Below are 21875 nucleotides of genomic sequence, written 5' to 3' on the forward strand. Positions count from 1 at the left end.
CTAGGCCAATAATTCATATTTTGTAAGACTTTTTGGTTTGCCTTTTAATTCCATTACCCGTTGTTGAATTTTAACTGTCACGTTGTCACTATTTTATTAATTAGGCTAATTTTGAATAATAACACAATAAGAAAATACACAAGAAAGATAAATCCCGGTATTTGTAGTAAACATCAAATAAAACTTAGTTTTTGTTGGGAATTTTCCTGGTTTTCCTATAAATTTTTATGTTCTGATAGCATTATTTGAAACCGAAATCTCACAAAATCAAAAGACATATAGTTTACAATGTAATATTGAATTTAACTCTGATTTAGTTGGACGAGGTTATTTTAATATAGCAATTTTAGGGAAACTAATGTTTTGCAGCAAAGTCTCAGGAACACATTTACTACTACTAAAACTAAAAGATTGCATCTAAATAGTCCGTGACTAGCTGGTGCTGCTACCTAGTAAAGCATTGAACAACCATCTGCAGCGCCATCTGTTCGCAATCGGTGGCGACAGCTTAAATACCGGGTTTTGACTCCCCAGTCTTCAAACACAGATAGCCGAGAAGGCTAGGGCGTGTGTCACTTGGCCAGTGGCATTCGTCTGCTCGGGTTCGAATCCCGTCCTGTGTGGCAAATAATTGGTGACCTGTGTGTTTGTAGCGATATACTACAACCACTGGGGCATAGTGAGGTGTTCATAATCCTTGGTTTAGACATACACCTCGAAATCATCGGATTGGGCGAATCTTTTAGCTAAGTGGTTGGTAGTGTATTCTATGAACATGCAGGTCACCAATGGCCGTTTTGCTATTTTTTTTAAAAATAACCTTCCTCTCTATATCCCTTAGGATTTTTTTAAAACAACGATATATCGTTTCATAGCACTGAAAGGGTTAATACTTTTCATTGGTAACTAGTGCACCTGTTGCTCGAATTCGAGCAATTGCGAAGCATTACAGGGGGTTTTTTAAAACAAATTTTAACGGTCATAATTTCTGATGACTTTATAAAAGTCAACTCAAAGATTATGGAAATAATGACGATGTACACAACAGTTAGATATAACCAAAATTGTTTGTAAATATCTTATCTTTTTTTAAAAGCTGATCTTGTTTTTTAGAGTTTTCTACAAATGTTTCCCACTCATAGCCGCATTAGGTTCTCTATAATAACGATTATAAATTGAGAAAAAAAACATTATTTCTATTTCTTCTAATTCAGTTTTACTTTTAGTAGGCCTATATCAAATTGCCTAGGATTTCTCGCTTTTTTCCATTGTAATAATTACACCAACCCAAGTATCGTCTACAGATGCAATACGCCAAAGAACATCATCTACGTGCGTCGTGCAACACGCCTATGTACAATCTCCAAGAAGTAGTAAAAAAAGGCAGAAACCAACCCATACAATAGACATAAGTTAACTCCATAAGAAATAATTTTAAGAGTTACTGTGATATTAGGATTTTCCACTGATTTGGATTGCACATTATATCATTACAACATCATATTGCAAAACATTACACGATGCAGAAAAAAACTATTTTAAAATCAGAAAAAAACTTTTGAAAATACTTCATTCATTCTGACAAATTCAGTAAATCACAATTTAAATATTAATAGCTGTTTCATTAAAAAGTAGTGTAAAATTATACATATGGTCATAATGTAAACAAATCTGCTGAGGGGACTTAAAAGGCCTCTGGGGCAGAGCCCCAAGGGAATTTACCTCGTTTCTCTTTTGATGGCTCATCTACAGACCAAGACCTTTCTTTAGAGACCCCTACCAAGTTTCTACGCCCAGCCGTTCTCTGAAATTAGCTTTGACAAAATCCCGTTTTTCCCCCTTAAGAATAACATGGGATGGGAATTTAAAGGCCACTGGGGCAGAGCCCCAAGGGAATTTACCACGTTTCTCTTTTGATGGCTCATCTACAGACCAAGCCCTTTCTTTAGACACCTCTACCGAGTTTCTACGCCCAGCCGTTCTCTCAAATTAGCTGTCACAAAGAAAAACAGTTTCAAATTAATATATAGATTAATTACCGTATTTACATTGGGATATGATGTAATTTTGATATGTCTACTTACAGTATTTTTAACGCTGAATCCAAAAATGCAATCAGTTTTGGTCGGAGAGATTCTTAAGTGGCCGTACAGTTAAATAATTAATATTTTTGTAGATTTATTAACATATTTGTGGTATGTACGAGTCCAAGTTCTAGTGGCGTCTAACACTAAAAGGGGTGGAAGGTTTGTGGAGTGGAAACAGCTGTAAGTTGTTTACATTCAATATACATTCAATACTAAACAGACAAAACCACACACGACGCCATGAGAGCAAAATCAGAGTTACAATATGCAATAACTAGTTTTTTCAAAGAAAATGGACTTTGGTGCTGTTTAGAAAATACAATAAATCAACTACGATACATAAACTATTAATCACATGAACTTAAAATATAAAACAAAATAGAATTTATTCACGTAAAATATCAGTAATAGAAGCTAGGCCACTGCCGACATGATCATCGTCCTCATTCCAATCCTCAACCATTGGCTAATGCCTCAACACTCAACGTCTGGTAATGAACGTTCCGTAGTGCATAATGCCATAGTAAATAATCCCATTGTGTCTAAAAGTGAAAACGTGCCACAGTGCAGAATAAATGATGTTACATAATCTAATCTAATCTAATCTAACCTAACCCAACCCAACCTTAATATTAATATTTAAATCACAGTTTACGTCTGAAAAGGCATGTGAGGAAGAAAGGTCGGACTTTATGCGGATTCGTGACTATATTAAGTGTTTTGAAGTGAGGTTAGATTAGGAAGGTAAAGGTTAGGTTATAATGAACCGACTCATTAATCTATGCAACTTCCAGACTGTTTTTGCACAATTAAATAGTGGGTGAAACACAATGAAATAACGATATCAAAAATGCGCAAGCAAGCCTGGGGGTAGGGTTGAAACCCCTACAAAACCGATTCAGAGCCACTCTAACCACCTACCCCCAAGCTTCACCAGGAAACACACGAGCTATACCATGGAGTGTGTCTTCTGTCCCTTACTTCTCTGTGAAAAGTATTATTTGAAGAAGTCTGGTTTGCTGAGTGACTGATGGCTGTAATGCTTGCCTTCAAATCTGAGGGCCACTGATTCTAAGTTATTCCAAGCAAGATCGATCTAGCTGTCATTTGTCTTTAGCCAAAAATTAATGCTGAGTACCTTATCTAACAAAAGGCCACGTTAAGTTAGCTCTAGGTTACAAGGCTGTTACTGTTAGAACTATTCACCTACAAATGACTAGAGCTCACAAATCTAAACTTAGCTACTTCCGACTTAATAGGATTAGGTTTTTTAGCTTAAATTTTACCAGCTTTGTTTAAGTTAAGCTTATCTTAAGTTTATCCAAGAAAGTCAAAATCTTTATTCCATTAAGCAAAAAACAGGCAAATTGGACACGTCAACAATTTATTTTTCTAATATGTACAAGTAAGAAGTGCAATACAAAAGGCCTTAAAAGATTCAAGCAACAAAACACTCTGACTCAAAATTAAAACAGAGAGAAAAACAAAACAAAGCAGGGCGAAACCCATGCACAATCTGACAAAATCAAACAAGAAAGCTTCTACTTAAAATGACTACCTACAATGTTCTTGGAGATGGTGAAGAAATCATCTGCTCTGAGTGGATTTGCCAATAGAAGATCCCGGAGATTGTTTTTGAATTTTGGAAAAAATATGTCTTCAGGCTGAACAAACAATGTGATTTAAAAGTTTTAAACTCAGTTGGTCAGAGTTACATTTTATTTTATCCAACCTTACAAACGGGATTATCAATTTTATCTTTGTAGGCCTACCTGGTATTGTTAGCATAATTGAGGCGGTAGCTGCAAAAAGGGCCTTTATGCCAGAACAGTGATTTGAGAAAAACGAGTTCGAAAAAATGTCATTCTTGCATAAATATTGCATTTACTAAGAATCTAACTTGGAATACTTCTCCATATTCTTTAGAACCTGAAGCAAATTTTGTTACCATGGTTTTTTAATAACAATATCAGGCTATTAAGTATTTTTTGTTTATGTGAAATAGTGCATGGGCCCTTTTTGCATAGATGCAGTTTTTACATGCCCTTTTTGCATAGACCAATATTTATATGATCTGTTAAAGCATAAAATATGTGTTTTCTTAGGCAATTTCTAACAGTTTGATAAGAAAAATTTAAATTTAAAATGACATCTTACTGGCTCAGTAATTAAAAATAATAAAATCATAGTGTAACCTGTAAGAGAAAAAAAGGTAGGCTGCACAGTAAAATATGAGTCATAGTTGAAAATGTAACACTTTTATTTTATAATAAAAAAAGTGAGTCATAGGCTAGTTGGATATCTAATACTTTTATCTTTCAATGTCTCTACAATTTAATTTAATTTAATAACATCTGACTCTTCCTTATTTTCACTTTTCTTCTTAGCACCCTTCTTCTTAAAAGTGTCCAAAATAGTAGATTTAGTAGTTAGCATGATGTTAAAGAATAAAATAAACTGAATATTCCTATTGTTTGGTCACTAACACACTCCAAAACTGAACAAAACAAACATAATAACATTCATAACATACTATACATAACATTCAGTGTCATTAACCTCGATCTATGCAAGAAGGGCCTATACACAACTTTCTTATAACAGCTGTACAAAAAAAAATACTTCAGATTCAAATATGAAACTTTGCAGGTATACCAACAAACATGTGTAGAATTGAAAGAAACGTTCTCCGCAAAAAGGGCCTATGGATCCATAGGCCTTTATTGCAGCTACCTCCTCAATTATCACCTCTTCTTTGCAGGGATTCCAGATCTTTCTTGGCTTTAAAGACGGAATTAAAGAAATATACTGTGTAGGCCTACCGTCATTATACCTACATTTATAAAAATTGGTTTGCAATCGGCATCATTGTCAGCATCTCTAGTACTGCAAGATTTTGCTTGTATTAGAATCATTTCTATCCTGACCAGGTGTTAACTTTGAGCTGCCAGAGCAATAAACTTATCATCCGCGTGAATGAACTTTCTAGACTGAGTGACAGGAAGACCAATGAATGACTGGGAGCAATTAGAGACCCTGAAGCTAACCACCTACAACTTTTGAGCATCCTGAAAAGACAAGCCTTCTGGTATCGAATTGTGATCCAATAGAAAAAGAAATATTTTTCCACTCAGCCTAAGTTAATCTAGGTTTTTAAAGTAGCTTAGTCACGAAATGGTGATTGACTTATTCCTCTTAATTATTCAAAGATGAAAAATAAAAATAAACTAATGTCCCTGTTGTTCGAAATTGAGCAATTGCTAAGTATTACAGGCGTTATTTTAAAACAAATGGCAGTCATAATTTTTGATGACTTAAAAAGATTTGACTCAAAGATTATGGAATACTCAAGATGCACATAACAGATCGATATAATCAATATTTCTTATAAATATCTTATCATTTTTCAAAAGCTGATCTGTTTTTTAGTGTTTTCTACGAATAGCCTTACTCAAAGCCGCATCAGGTTGTCCATAATAACGATTATAAAATTAAAAAAAAAACACATTATTTCTATTTCTTCTCATTGGTGGTGTTCTATGACTTTCCTATTTTTATAATTTTCAAATCGGCTCTTTCAATGATTACTAAATAATGCAGCACAGTGCTAATTCAGTTTTCTTTTTAGTATATCAATTTATCCAGGCTCTCTAGTTTTTTCCCATTGTAATATTTACGCCAACCCAAATTCAATTAGTAGCCTAACTAATTTCATTTCAACCAAGTAAGTAAATGTTTGTAGCAAACTAACTGTTAAATTAGCAAACTTATTGACTGTTTACAATTAACATATGTTCTTCTTCTCACTTTTAATTTCTGACAACAGCTGGAGTTTCATAGCAATATTTGTTTCCCATGTTAATCTTATGGAGAAATACGGAAATTTAAAGGGCTTCAGGGCCTCACCCTCTAATTATTTCCCTAAAAAGAAAGTTTCCTGCACAACTTCACGTTACGCTCTTTCCAATGACACCAAGAACATGTAAATCGGTTCAGTAGTTTTGGAGGAGTAATTGTCACAAAAAACCTGCTTGCGTATTAAATAAGTATATAGAAGATATAGATGAAAATTTATTACAGTACCGGTACTACCAAATTACTATTATTTTGGCTCTTTCCTACTAGTGTTGCTGTGAGATAATGAAAAGTAACTAATGCCTTAGTATATCTGATGAATCCATCCTAATTGAATGATGTCTAAAAATAGGACCTGGATTTTGCAAGATGGTACAGGCAAGAAACAGCTTGTCTAGGTGGAAGGATTTGTCAAGGTTTGAGGATGAAGAAAATGAGTATAATAACAGTTACAGTAGTCTAACAACTATTAGTACACATAATAACATAGGTAACATAATAACATAGGTATTTAAAGGAATTTTAGATTGACAGCTTTCTTTACAAGGTCTGGTTTCCCTCCTTGCTTCACAATTAATTTTTAATCACTTAACAGTTTTTTTTTGCAGTTTTTGTGTACTATCGGTACTTTTCAGTTTATATTTTCATTAAAGCCAAAAGCCAGGATGTTACTCTAGGTTTATGTTTAAAAAATCTGAGCAAATTTCATTTACTGCGGCAGTTTTATATACTGGCCTAACCTTAGATGAATTTCTTCCTCCTTCATGTTAAAACTTATGGAACATTTTAGCAATGCTAGATCCCTCTTGTTAATTGCATGAAGCTCTTAGTTGTAGTTGACTCATTTGTCCGAAGGTTGGGCTTTTAGCTTAGACAGAGTAAAAATATGTTTGGTTGTGTCTCTGACTCTCTGGGTGTAGGCTGCTATACAGTTTGACTTATATTCTTCCTTCGGGTAGAGTTTCCTCGGGCGAGACCAAACTTTTTGACCGCTGCAGTTACAGGTTTTAAGTTTTAAATGGTATTCACTTATTTCTCACTCCTGATGTTCACAAGCCTTTGAAATGGAAGAGAGTTGTTCAAAGGTTTATTGCGGACATTTTCCATCACGAAACATGGAACACCTTTTATAGATTATAGTGTTTTGTGATTGGTTATTATTTGCATGGTGTATCATGACTTGACTGCTATACAGTGCATATTTTTTTACTGCTACCCTCTGTAGTGTATTCCAACTTAGGTTGGGCGTTTGTGTATTGTTAGTTGTAATGTGTTAGTTAAGTTTTTTTCACCTGAGGACGGGATCAGATTCCAGATCCCGAAACGTTGTGTATTGTTATTCTTTTGTGATGGAAAATGTCCGCAATAAACCTTTGAACAACATTAACTCACCATCACCAACAATGAACTTCAAACAAAGGAAGAGAGTTAGAGCCGTGCTGGTTGACAGCATTGAGGTTGTTTACACTCAGTAGTCCTATTTATTTCCACAAACAAGTGCTTTCTTTGATCAAGAAAATGTATGTTTGTTTATGCCTTACAAAAAGTAATACTATATTTTTTTAATTGACATTAATTATTAAATCAGCTTAAAGATTAGTCAAATGCATACTTAGTCATAACTGTTAAAAAAATACACATTTAGAAACATTGTTGTAATATGTACCAAATATCTTTGCAGATCAATAATTATGCTGTGCTCTCGTTTACTTCAGAAAGCAATACTATCACCATCATTCAACCATGGGTATTATTCTGCTAAACACAGTATTAAGGTATGTAGATATGTTAGATATGTTAAATCTAGCAAACAAGTACAGAAGGGTCTCAACAATTGTCTCGATCTTGTCAAGTACACCAAAAAAGATATCAGTTTGACTCAACAAAATTGCCTTAATTTGAACAATAAGTATACATTAGAAAGAAGAACATAAAAACACATTACCGCACATACAGAGTTTATAGTTTTGAGTGAAAAACATTCACAAAGAGTGGCTATAAACATAACTTTAAAACCACTAAAGAATTACACGGCCCTTGTCTATATCAATAAAAGGTTAAATTACCTGTGTCCGCTGGTCGGTCCTGAAGTATCCTATTACAGTGACTGATGATGGCGATTTAACTTCACCAACATGCATATCATGTAATAGGATACTTCAGGATCGACCGGCGGACACAGGTAATTTAACCTTTTATTGATTGTCAACCGATCCGGAACCACAACAAACAACATAAAATGAAGCCCTTGTCCAGAGGTGCCCATCCCCCCCAAACCCAGAGGCGCAAACCCCCCCCCCCCAAACCAAAGGAGTAGTCCCCCCCAATTTATGCTGCTGTCTATTAAACCTACCCTCCACCTGCCAATTTATCTGGCAATTTCCCCTTTACCTCATAGAACGAGCATTTCAAGTATTTAGTAAACTTGAGGTAAAGAAAAACAAACTTGCTGATAATCAATATTAAATGTTTAATAGGAAACATCATTTAACAATACATCATTATATCTAACTAATGGACAAATTATAAGTTTTTCAATTTACAATTCAGAAACTGTATTGTCAGCCAACATGTGCTCAGTATTGCAAAAGACAACGTCTTTAAAACGTTCAACAATATACTTGGTGAATTACTCTACTCCAACATAATACTGTAACTGTACAATATATTAATTTTTTTTGGTGGCGTTAATTTTTACAGGGCTTAAGAATTCAAACAGCTTTAAGAGCATTAATAATACTTTGGCAAAAAGTATCTTGTTTCAAAATGATAGGAAGAGAGAAAGTCACTAAATAGGGCAAACTTGTTGCTCGCCACTCCCAGGCTGCCTTCTACAAAAATCGCCGGGCAAAATACACACAATACCTTAATTGCCACCAGCACAAAAGTTTTTTGTGACAAAGTAATCTTATAATTCATTTGGTAGCCCCAGGATTGCCTTTTATAACTAATAGTGGTAGAAACGCATCTTGTCAGACAATCCTTAATAATAGATGTACGGTAGTGTCGTATTTTACTTGCTACATATGTTTTGGAGGTTCTTTAACATATTTAGACTTACATATGTAACATCCACCATCGTCAGACTTACAAAAGGATCGACTTCTGGAGGTGTCGTCAGAGTATGTTACAAACATTTAACGCAAAACACAAAAGGATTACAGATAGGCCTATCAATTCATGCGAGTACATTGAGTAAATGATGGTATCGAAATTCTACATTACTGCGCGAAAAGAAATTTATTAAATACTTTGGAAGAGTTTGAAATACCAGTATAAATAAATAAAACTAGGGACAGCACACAATTTGTGAGTGAAAACACTCAATTAATTATGAATCCCGTTATATTTTCAACACTCTTCTCAGTCACTACAACAATAGTCCAATATCAGCTGTTGAAAACGCACAAAACAGATGACAATCCAGAGACCACGTCGGTCCGTCATAACCTGAACTGATTCAGTTCATTGATAGGCATTTCTGTAATCGTTTTGTGTTTTGTGTTATATGTTTGTAACGTATTCTGACGACACCTCCAGAAGTGGATCTTTTTGTAAGACTGATGATGGTGGAGTTAAAGAACCACCAAAACATATGTAGCAAGTAGCAAGTAAAATTCAGTGAACACAGAATAAAGAAGTCGACACTAGTACATATTAAGGATTGTCTGATAAGGTGCGTTTTACCATTCTTAGAAGCAATCTTAATTACGAATGGCAGAATGTTGTTGGTGTTGATAGTGAGCTACTGTACTTAGAAACACTTTTTCAGTCTGATTATACAAAATTCTACATTCATTGTGACAGCTAACAAAAAAACACCCCCCCCCCAAATCCTCCTAAAAAAGTCCCCCCCCCCAAAAATTCCTGTGGCGCAAACGCGCCACGGTCCCCGCCCCCTCTGGGCACCCCTGCCCTTGTCTAATCTAAATATTCTGAAGAACCACGCCGTGGCTAATAAGGCTGGCTAATTTGCAATTTTTGTATAACATTTTATAAGTTTATATCTTGTCAGAAAACCTAGTAAAATCATGTTACCACATTAATGAGTGCCATTTAGTACAGGTTCGCTCATTAGATAATAATTTAGAATACTATTTTACAAATTTAGGCCTACTGTTGCTTGAGTTTGGCCTAGATAACTAAGACTTATGATTCAAAGCACCTAAAACCACAAACCTTTACTAATTTGTTGGTACAGTTGTACCTACTAATCTAAGCGAAAGTAAATACTAATGTTTGTGTGCAGGCAATATCAACTGGGAGATTATCTGTGGCTGGATTATCTGGATTGAAAACATGTGGATGTTCACTAACAAATAGTGCAAAAAGTATATCCAAGGTAGGTCTATTCTTACTGCTTCTTGTCCATATGCAAAATACATAGTCGTTGAAGAACTACGTTGAGTAAAATGCAGATTATATTCAACATGATCAAGGGTTCTAACAATGACATGGTCCTTCCCTATGCTCTACCAAAACTATAATCTCAAACGGTCTTGTTTTCCACATCCTGTGGAACGAGATATTTCATCATTGTAGATGTTATCTTCCAGATTGGCAAATAATAATAAACAGATTTAAATACCTGGGTAAAAACTTAAAACATAGCAATTGCTGTCCCCTATATCTGAAAAAATTAATACTCACCTATTGTAATTAGCCTGTCTATCTATCTATATATTAATAGGCAAGCATGTTTCTTTAAAACCTTTTTTCTCAGCTCGTGTGCATCGTAGGGAAAATCTACGCATACCGTTGGAAAGCTATTTTCCTGTAGGTGTGCAGAATCCCTTTATAAATTTAAATAGGCTCAAAGATAAGCACAAAAAATGAGTTTAAAAATTTGAAAAAATTAACATGGATCTTATGCGTTGCTATGCTGGTTACGAAATAACAACGAAATATAAACAGAAAATCAAAACAAATGGAGGAAACTCCAATCACATGTTTTATTTACAGTGTGGGGTGAAAATAGATAAGTGAGTACATTACATATTTTTGGTCGAGTTTCGACCACTGGACGACCTCTCGTTTTTTTCTAATGTTTAGCCTTTGTAGTTCATAAAACTGATCTTATTATCTCTAAAATTAATTAATAACTTTTATTAGTGCTAGAAGAGAAATCACACAAGAGAGGTCACACAAACAATTCTAAGTTTTGACAAGGATATCTACAATGAATTATGCAAATTATGATTCCAATAGATTTTTAGATACCCAATAATACCAAAGTGTGAGAAATGTGGTTGCTATAAATATACAAGATGTAAAAAAACCCAAATAAAACTCTAAAAAAATTGCGGTAATGATTTCAGGATCCTTCTATATTCTATATCTAACTCAATACAAATTATAGGCTACAATATTTTTTTCTTTAAACAATATACTGAAAAGTATAATTTTTTACTTAAAAATTACCATTAAAGTTAGTGATTTTATTTATATGCCAACAAACACCTTGTGACGCACCATTTCAAGAGTGACCCAAATTACAAGTAATGTAGGTCACGTGACTGACATTACACGTAATGCAGGTAACGTGACTGACATTACACAGTGACTCAAACGCATAAATGGGGAACATCTATGTATTAAACAAAACTTGTCTTATCCTTCATTATAAAAGTGTCACCTTTTCGTTATTATCGTCTTCTAATAACCGGTCACATAACACTAGGTGAGGTTCGTAATTTTCTCACAAACCTCGTAGCCAAATTCTTGCCGCCCACATTGTTGTATAATCCAGCCCATCATCAGAATAGGTCAAGTAAAGAAAGTAAACAGAAATAATTTTCAATTATATTGTGGGTTACTAAAAAATTAATTCTCGACATTGAAAACTCATAAGAGAAGTAATTTGGGTCCCACAATTCACCGAAAGTAATGTAGGTCACACATCAGATCCTCAGATTTTGTGACCCAAATTACAGTGACCGACATTAGCATTTTCACTCTCGTCATTTACTAAAATGGAACATAGAGGCGTTGGTTCCCTTTGCTGGCCTTAAGTTTGGTTAAGTATGCGTTTGACTTACATTTTCTTAGTTTTAAATAAGTTATTTGCCTTATTGTAACAGTTATTATCTGTACCGATCATTACACAAAAACTTAACGCTTTCAAAACAGATTTTAAATAAAGACTTTCCGAATAAACTGGAAAGCCTGGCATAACATCACGCCTAACCTACTTCACCCACAGTCAACAACGAACTGAGAGAGGCCGAAATATTGATCCGCCCGGAGTCGATTGAGTTGAAAGACCTGACGAGAACTGGTTCCGACCCTCAAACCCAGCATTACATTCACAGCCAGGGACGCGACTTTTAACTTTTAACGATTGTTATTGCTAGTATAATTTCATTAAAAAGCCTGTTTGGTAATTTTTGTCAATATTTTAACATTATAAATTAATTCAAACTGTTGGATATCATTTTGTTTAGTATATTTTTATTTCAACACATACTTTCCATTGCCCTGAGCTTTGGTTTCACCATTTTATCTTTCAACCCATGTCCGGCTTATCGGAAAGAAACTTCCCGACCTTTGTAGTTTTCCATCGTACGATGTTTGGCCGCGGCACAGTCCGCTGCTACTCCTCTCAACAATAAGTCACTTTTTCATGCAGCAATACGCTCACCGTTATACCATTCTATCTATAACCTTCTATATTTCTTTTCAAAATCAAATTCAACCCTCATTAGGCCATAAAAGATCGTTTTTGTTTTGCTTTTATAACAAGAAGTGAATTTTAAGTTTATTTTTGTGTACATAAACTATTTCTAAAGACTTTAAAAAGTGTGCAGTGTAATCCTGGACAGGACGAAATGACACCATCAGGTGGGGTACCCCAGCCGTGAACAACTTTCATCATCTACAAGGTCGGTGGAAATCTATTTTTCAATATAATAGAAGCTGAAATTAGTCATTATAGAATTGAACTATTTCAATCTCATTTAATAAAAAAAAACCATCTTTTGAAAATAAGCTAATTATTTCTGGGTAGGCCTAAGAGCTCATTGCTCACGTTTTTATTCTATCACACAAACCAAATATTTAAAATTTATTGCCTTAATATTACTGAAAATATAAGCTTATGTATCCAACTTCTTACCTAGGGGGAGACAGGGGTTTTCACTAAATATACCCATTTTGGAACTTTTCAAACACTTCATTTTGTGTTGTTTGTTGTTGTTCCGGATCGGTATGACATACAATAAAAGGTTAAATTACCTGTGTCCGCCTGTCGATCCTTATTTGCTGTGTCCTATTATAGGAGATGCATTTCGGCAGAATAAATTGCCATCATCAGTCCTACTTTAAGTCCTTGATCTTCCCCATTGGGTGTGTCTTGAAGTTTTGAAACACGTACACGAACGATATTACACTGAGATACATCACAATTAAAACATAAAAACACACGGTAGGCCTACTTTTATTTGAGCTATTACGGACATGTAGACGCGCGTCAGTCGTGTGTCGAGTCTCTATTGGGGTCAGAAATTACTTGCAGAGTTGACCTTTGTCCTGTCTCTGTCCTTTGTAGCTACAGGTGGCGTTTCATTCAACTTTAACAATTCTTCGAATAATATGTCGGATTGTAGTGTACTTTTATCATTCAGGAGGTTGTGGGGGGTGGTTTTAGATGCTCTATAAATTTCATATTGCTCTAGTGATGTCATTACTCGACTTTTTCTACAAATGTGTAAAGGTTTTAAATTTTCATTCAGGCTGGAATAACTGTGATTGCTGTCAATTAGGTGTTCGGCAAAATTGGATTGTTGTGTTAAACTATTTTTGGGAAGGTGTTCTTTAAACCTCTTAATAAATGGTCTGCCAGTCTGTCCAATATAGAATTTATTACAGTCACTGCATGTTATTTTGTATACTCCGGATTTATCACTCAGGTTTTTAACATTTTGTTGGGTTTTAGGTTTAAGGAGATTTTGGACTTTATTAGATGTTCTAAACGCTACAGTTTTTCCGTGTGGGGGGTTTTTTTCAAACACACTTTTCTTTACTACATAGTATTAAAATCGAGAAACATAAAAAAATTTTATTCAAAGTTATAATAAATTACTTTAAAACTATTTGGAGCAGAAATAAATAGCGGAAGAGGTATAAATAGCTGGAGACAGCAATTGTCCTGTTTTCAAGTTTTTACCCACCTGCTATTAAGTAATCCATTCAATTGCAGTTGCAACTAGTTTCGCCTACTATTTAGAGCCATCTTCAGGCGGTACAAGGAAGTTTCCTGTCTTCATATAAAGAGCGTCATATTTGACTCATAAATAAATATAAATTTACACACAACACAATACGAACACGGAAAAAAATGTAAGGTTGAGTAACTGAACACTTATCACCAATGACACTAACCTGGTGGAGTTGAGTTCAGACTGCGGGTGGTCAGTGCAGTAGGTGTACGTCCGTTATCTAGAAGATGCTTAAAATAAACTACTATTTTAAAAACATTTAGAATAATTGAATAATATGCATCATGTTCAACAAAACAACGTTCAGTTCAAAATTGAACTACAGGTCAGCAGAAAGATATGTTTTAAGAAGAAAACCCCAAAAATGTGAAAAGTTTAATGGAATCCCATCATAAGGAAGATGTTATTAAATGTTCAAATAAATTCTTTAAGAGAGTCGTAAATAATACGGAAATTGAATTTGATAAAAAGGAATTGAGTTTTTTAAACAAAGGGTTGAGTTTCAATTTTTAGTAAGAAAAAAAGTTTAGTCTATGAGCTGTTAGACACTGAGACTTAAATGAAGCAAATGAAATCTAACGAAGTAGGCTATGAGAAGTCACTAGAATTCTCATGGGCAATAAAGCAAGATGCATTGCAAAAACTGTCCCATGTACAGGGAAACACAGGAAGCTTAATGCCATGAGAGGGTCCTAGTGAGCCTCAAGCACAAGCTTGCTGACCACAACGCTCTTATCACGAAGGCCGATAAGGGCAAGGGATTGAGAACACCGTTATGTCACATAATAAATAGCTTGTTTGCTGAGGGAAAGTTTCCTAGCCAGCTAAAGTTGTCTTTAGTAAGACCAATCTTTAACAGCGGAGATAGAAGTTCTTGCCATAACTACAGGCCTGCAAGTCTAGTATCGACGTTCTCAAAGGCCTTTGAGAAAGCAGTAATAAGTAGACTGTGTGATTTCCTAGAGAAACACAACATATTAGTTCGAAACCAATACGGATTTGTAAAGAACAGTTCCACAACAAATGCCATACTCAGCCTCATAAATAAAGTAGTCGAAGATATTGATGCGGGACAGTCTGTGGCCGGCATGTTCATTGACTTGAGTTGTGCTTTTGACTTAGTTTACCATGGTCTACTTCTGAGAAAAATCTATGATGCTGGCATTAGAGGCATTGCTCTTGATTGGTTCGAACATCATACCTCGAAGGAAGAAAACAGTATGTAGCAATCCCTGCCATTGATGAAACAGGTCTTCTAAAGTACTGTATCATCATTCTTCTTAGGCCTCAGTCACAAGACGTGTGCCCCAGAGTTCCGACCTAGGACCGACCTTATTCCTTCTATTTATAAACAACTTGCCCACTTGCGCAAACAAGGCAAACATTTGTCTGTTTGCGGATGATACATCTCTTACTGTCTCCAGTCATTCCACAGAAACACTTGAACAATCCATTTTTCTTGAATCTAGTAGCCTGCTCCAACGGTGTGAGGATAATCATCTTGTCCTCAATGCTAAAAAAACCCAACTTCTCCAATTTAGTATTTCAAACCAGCAAACCAAGAACATTTAGGTTACTGTTGGGGTGAAAATGAGATCCATCCCTGTCAAAAGGTTAAGTTTCTTGGTTTGATCCTTGATGAAAGTCTTAACCACCACAAACATATCAAACATGTCACAACAAAAATATCAGTAGGTATTTCCATGCTTCGTATGCTTAGCCAAACAGTAAATTCAGAAGTCCTACTGTCTACTTACTATGGTCTATATTTGTCCTATGCTGTCCCTGTCTGGGGTAGTGAAAGCCAAAAGACTAAGTTTCTTTTCCAACATCAATTGAAGGCCATCCACATTGTATTTTCCCTACCCAAACATCTTATTTTTGTTCACAGCTCATCAACAGATATCCATTTCGTAATTCTTCCGACCTTGCAATTCCTAATCACTCAACGTCATTCTTCCAAAAGAATTATCAATACAATGCTGTCAAGCTTTTTAATAACCTTCCTCCTTCTCTAAGGACAGAACAGGATTTAAACACACAGGATTTAAATAAATATCAGGAAAGGCTAAAGAATTGTTTGCTGGATAATGCCTTCTGCAGCGTTCGTGAGTTTTTTTGCCCTAGAACTGGTAGTGTAAATACTGTAGCATAGTTGACAGTTTTAGTTGTCAGCACATTTAGGACAAATAACACGAAACATTTAAGTATTTACAATAAAAAACTTGGCCAAGTAGTCCGAACACAAGTTGCGTACATGACTCATCATCTACTGGTTACTCAACTCGTGTTCGGACTACTTGGCCAAGTTTTTTATTGTAAATACTTAAATGTTTCGTATGTGTTTCGTGTTATGTGTCCTAAATGTGCTGACGACTCCATCCACGGATGAGAAGACCATATTTTAACGTTCCTACAACCTGAAGATGTGTTCGCTTAGCTGCACGAAACGCCCGTGTAGTTATTTTATAACTTAAGGATCAATCGACGCAACAGGTAAATTAAACCTTTTATATTTGCATTATCTTGATCCAGAGGCTAACCCATCATGAAATAAATAAATAATAAAAAGTATATAGGAAGGAAAAAAGAAAGTTCAGAGAGAACTTCGCGAGCTATGGGGATGGAGGAGGCTGGGTTTTCTTTTTTAATTCCTTATCTTGAATAATGCACCATATTTTTTGTAAAATTGATTACTACATTGTTATCTTTTAAACATATTTCAATATTTTCTGTGAAATAACTTGTCCAAGCAGTATTATTCGTGTGTGTTTGTTATATTATAATTTTCGAGTAAAGTTTGTGAGTCATGGAAATCAATGGTAAATTATCATGGATAGTCATGGAAATTATTGAAAAATTTGCTGTGGACACCCTGTAATAGAATTTGATTTAATAACATATTATAATTTTTAGTATTGAAATGAATTGTAATTTAAACTTAAGTAATAATAAACTGTAAACATAAACATTGGTTAATAAATTTTGATTGACTTGTTTGGAATAATTGAAATATAACACAATGTATTATTGTTATATAATATATAATTGAAATAATGAAAACTAATACAGCCACTTTAAGGTAAAAAAATCAGGGTAAAAGTTTGTTTTCCTGATCCTAAGGATTGTTTTCAATTCAAATGTTCACTTAGCTTGGAGAATCTGTATTAAGATAATTAGATCACTAGCTTAGGCACATGCTTACAGCTAATTTTCTCTCATTGAAAAAACGTGAACGTTGTGATGAAACTAAGGTGGTATAGTCGAGACCGCAAAATACGCTCGCGAGTGTTGCCGCGATCGCAAAAGACGATCACATTATTGCTGAGACCGCAACATTTACTTACGGTTATTGCGGCGACCATGATTGACGATCGGTATTGTCAAGACCGGAAAATATGCTAGCGTGTGTTGCCGTGATCGCGAATGATGATCTCGTTGTTACCGATACAGGAACATTTACTAATGGTTTTTGCTGTGACCTTGAGTGAGGACCAAGATATCGCCAAGTTTCCGCGATCGTTTATGACGATCACGATATCACTGAGACTGAAACATCTACTTACAGGCGTTGTTGCAATTTTGACAATCAACGATTTTTACTACTGTAATTATATAAAAACTTATTTCCTATGAGACATTGCAGTCTGGATAAAATCTGTTTGCAGGCCAGATGTGGCCTGCGGGCCGTAGGTCGGAGACCCCTGGTGTACTGCATCTTATATATTACAGAGCTAAACCAGTTACCAAATACTTTTGGTTCTTTGAGCTCATTTGCTGAAATTTATATTAGCCACCATTCCTATACCAACTTAAACTCTCAATATAATTATCTGTGTTTAACATTTTTCTAGATTTTCTCAAGAAAGTCAATCACAGTAGCAGCATCGCCTTTTCAGCCGATACCTCGCACTCAGAAGATTGTTGGATATTGGCTGGCAGGATGTAGTGGAATGGTATTCTGTGCTGTTATACTTGGTAAATAAGCAATATTACTTTATTTTTAAAGAGCAATTCAAAAAGTTAATCTTTGGTTTGAGTGACAAACAAACCATGTCTGATATACAGATGAACAGTAGGCCCTTAGAGGTGATTTCAAAATCCTTGTGACTGTGTCGCAAGTAGATAATGCAAGTAGAGCCTTGGTTATCCAACCTTCCGAGTTATGTGAAAGCAAAAGCATAAGTTAACATTCGTAAGAAATACCTTTAAATCCTTACATAAATTGTTTTTGGACAAATCTTACTATAGCATTGATGTATTTTTCTGGATGATTTTAAACGGTAGGTTGTGACACTTTTTAAGAGAGATCCCTTAGTTTATTTTTTGCTGTAGTTAAATTATATACAGGACAATAGCCTATATCCTGTCCTGATACAGACCAGACTGGTATTTTATCATGTAGTTTAAATTCAAATTTTTTAATTTGAATCTGATCTTTCTGAGTAATAATTGGTCACATCTCCCAACATCTCCCGCGATCACAACACATTGTCAACATTGCTCGCGGCAAGATTGTCAACACATCCCACAGTCACAGCACCAGGCGTGAAGATCGTCCCCGATCACGGCGCCATGTCTTGCGGTTACGGCGCCATCTTGAACAACTTCCATTTTAAATTGCCTATATTTTTCTTAAAAATTCAGATACCTCTAGGGCCTACTCTGATTAAAATTTTGCATTTCTTATGAGCCAAGTTTTACTTTGATATGCAATATTACAACATAAAAAAACAAAATATTTCAAAAATATACATTTTTTTAATGATTACTTAGCGAAAACATGAACATTTCAAATAGCATTACTACTATTAGCCGCTCCCTTCAGGAAATGGCTGTTAATTGACGCCATTACCCATAGTATTACAAATGTGTTAGTTTGTTGATTTGTTTGTGTACTTTATTTTTACTTTCTCCCCCTATACCATAGTATATGGAGAAAGTATTGTTTTCGTCAAAATTTTCGAGTTTGAGTTTTGAGTGGATATATTCGTTTTGGGTCCCCCTGGACCCAAAAAAGTGGTTTTCGAAGTGATGTCTGTGTGTGTGTGTGTGTGTGTGTGTGTGTGTGTGTGTGTGTGTCTGTGTGTCTGGATGTGTACAGAGCTAGAGACTACACCTGTGGTCCGATTTCGATGAAATTTGGTATGTAGGTTTTAATCTATGGTATCTCCAGGCGTTTTTTTCATTTTTTCGAAGTTTTTATTTTTAATGGGGATTTTCTCATAAAAACCCATAAAAAACTGGAAAAATCGGATTTTCTCAAAAATGGCCCGAACGATTTTGATAAAAATTTAGTATGTTGTACCCCTTTAAATTCTGAACAAAATGGTACAAATCCCATATCTGTAAAAATTACGGTTCAAAAGTTATGGTCAAATATGTTATTTCCCCATAAAACCCCCATAAAATAACGAAAAATAGGATTTTAGAAAAAAAATACGGTTTTGATTTAACATAGTATGTTATAGTCATTACAATTTTGATAGTTTTTTTTAATTTTGTAGAAATTTTTATTTTTAATAGGGATTTTCCCATAAAACCCCATAAAAAAACGGAAAAATAGGATTTTAACAAAAATGGCCCGAACGATTTTGATAAAAATTTAGTATGTCATAGTCCTTTAAATTCTGAATAAAATGGTACAAATCCCATTTCTGTAAAAATTACGGTTCAAAAGTTATTGTAAATTATGTCATTTTCCCATAAAATTCCAATTAAATAACAGAAAAATAGGATTACCTCAAAAATGGCCCGAACGATTTTGATAAAGATTTAACATGTTTAACATGTCCTTTAAGTTTTGAACAAAATTGTACAAATCCCATTTCCGTATATTTACTCTCACCGCTTACACATGATAAAGGTTGTTGACAAACTTATGGGAGAAAGTATGTGTCAGAATGCTGATACCGTTTATTTTATCTTACAACTGTAAAGTGAATTGTAAAACCGCAAATGCTGGTTTACTGGTCTGTTTTGCAGGAGGAGTTACAAGACTGACGGAATCTGGGCTCTCTATGGTGACTTGGAGGCTACTGGGCGAGAATCTACCAACTACACAACAGCAGTGGGTTGAAGAGTTCCACAGATATCAACAGTTTCCTGAATTCCAAATAAAAAACAAAGACATCACATTGGAGGAGTTTAAATTCATCTGGTGGATGGAGTATGCCCATAGACAGTGGGGGAGACTCATCGGTGCAGCTTTCTTTATTCCCGCCACTGTATTTTGGACTAGAGGCTGGTTCAATCCTTTGTTTAAAAAACGAGTACTAGCGTTTGGCACCCTGATAGGATTACAGGTATTGTCAAAATTTAAACATTTATTATTTTATTTAAGGACATAAGTACCAGGGGATTGAGCATTGATCTTGGTGTTTAATTCGTTTGATAGGTTAAAAAACGGTATCAGCATTCTGACACATACTTTCTCCCATTAGCTTGTCAACAACCTTTATCATGGGTAGGCGGTGGGAGTTTACCTGTAATATTTTATAGGAAAAATCACAAAAGTCGTAATAACTTTTAAACCGTAAATTTTTCAGCAATGGGGGTTATACCATTTTGTTCAAAATGTAAAGGGATATAACATACAAAAGTTTTATCAAAATCGTTCAGGCCATTTTTTAAAAAATCCAATTTTTCCGTTATTTTGTGGAAAAATCAAAATGAAAAAAAAACACCAGGAGATACCATGGATTAGAACCTACACACCAAATTTCAAAATCAGACCACAGGTGTAGTCCCTAGCTCTGTACACATCCAGACACACACATACGGGGTTTTACCGAATACTCGCAAACACCTAATTGTGGCATCTTTCAACCTGCGGCCACCAGTGGATGAAGGAAGGTGGTAGAAACATGTCTGCATCGATATTTTTAATGAACACTCCATTTTAACATCTAACATTCCAGTTTTTAAATTGTGGCACCATGCCACAAATCGGTATATATCAACAGTGTGTGGACAGGATGCCACTAATGCGTTGTAGTGCTTGAGCGGTGTGTGCGCCCCCCCTACTTCTCGCGTGCGCTGTTGCCAGTTCTCCGTTCTAGTTCCTTCATTCCGTTCTGTATTCATGTGGCTATGCCCTAGCCGCTGTAGCTCATTTCCCGCGCTCATGACGTCGTCTTTTATTAGTGTAAGGATTTTATATGAAGTTTTTTTCAAAGCTCCAATAATTTTTACAATTATTGGATTTAAAGTCAATGGACCAAATGAAATGTCGTGAGGATTACATAAAACTACATGCTATTTTGTTGATATTTTATCGTCACATTGTATGTATGGTTTACGAGCTGAGATACTTGGAATAAAGGCCTTAATGTGCTGGGTAAATTATCAGTTTCATGGGAATCTATATATTAATTACGTAAGCCGATTCTTTGCGTCAAAATTGTGGGCGACTGGGAAGTCGTAGAATGACGTGAGAGGGCTCAAATTAAAGGTCTTTATCCCGTGACGGCGGGAAAAATAGTGAAATTCCCAAAATCTTAACACAAAATTAGATATAACGTACAATGTTCTCCATAAGAATAGCATTAGAAGGCATTTACTGCTGATTTTTGTTTACTTCAATCCAGCTGATCGTGATTTTATCATTAGCATGTAAGCTTACATTTGGATTACTCATTTGCCAGTCAATTCTGCAATGTAATGTATACTATATAAAACCAACTATATAAAGGGATAACGTTACCTTTAATAATCA

General features: G+C 35.1%; 1 protein-coding gene across 1 annotated transcript in view; it reads left to right on the forward strand.

Annotated features, from left to right (window-relative positions):
• Nucleotides 1–21875, forward strand: part of LOC128985264 (cytochrome c oxidase assembly protein COX15 homolog) — a 56668-nt gene that overhangs the window by 468 nt on the left and 34325 nt on the right. The window contains exons 2-5 of the mRNA XM_054404657.1: nucleotides 7624–7717; nucleotides 10192–10284; nucleotides 18013–18136; nucleotides 20144–20463. Of these exons, the coding sequence (XP_054260632.1) occupies nucleotides 7634–7717; nucleotides 10192–10284; nucleotides 18013–18136; nucleotides 20144–20463 (621 nt within the window). The 5' untranslated portion in view covers nucleotides 7624–7633. The remainder of the gene's footprint in view (nucleotides 1–7623; nucleotides 7718–10191; nucleotides 10285–18012; nucleotides 18137–20143; nucleotides 20464–21875) is intronic.

The sequence above is a fragment of the Macrosteles quadrilineatus genome, unplaced genomic scaffold (assembly GCF_028750875.1).
Source record: "Macrosteles quadrilineatus isolate MER2022 unplaced genomic scaffold, UCM_ALF_1.0 Scaffold_1__1_contigs__length_201487025, whole genome shotgun sequence".
Taxonomy (NCBI): Eukaryota; Metazoa; Arthropoda; class Insecta; order Hemiptera; family Cicadellidae; genus Macrosteles; species Macrosteles quadrilineatus.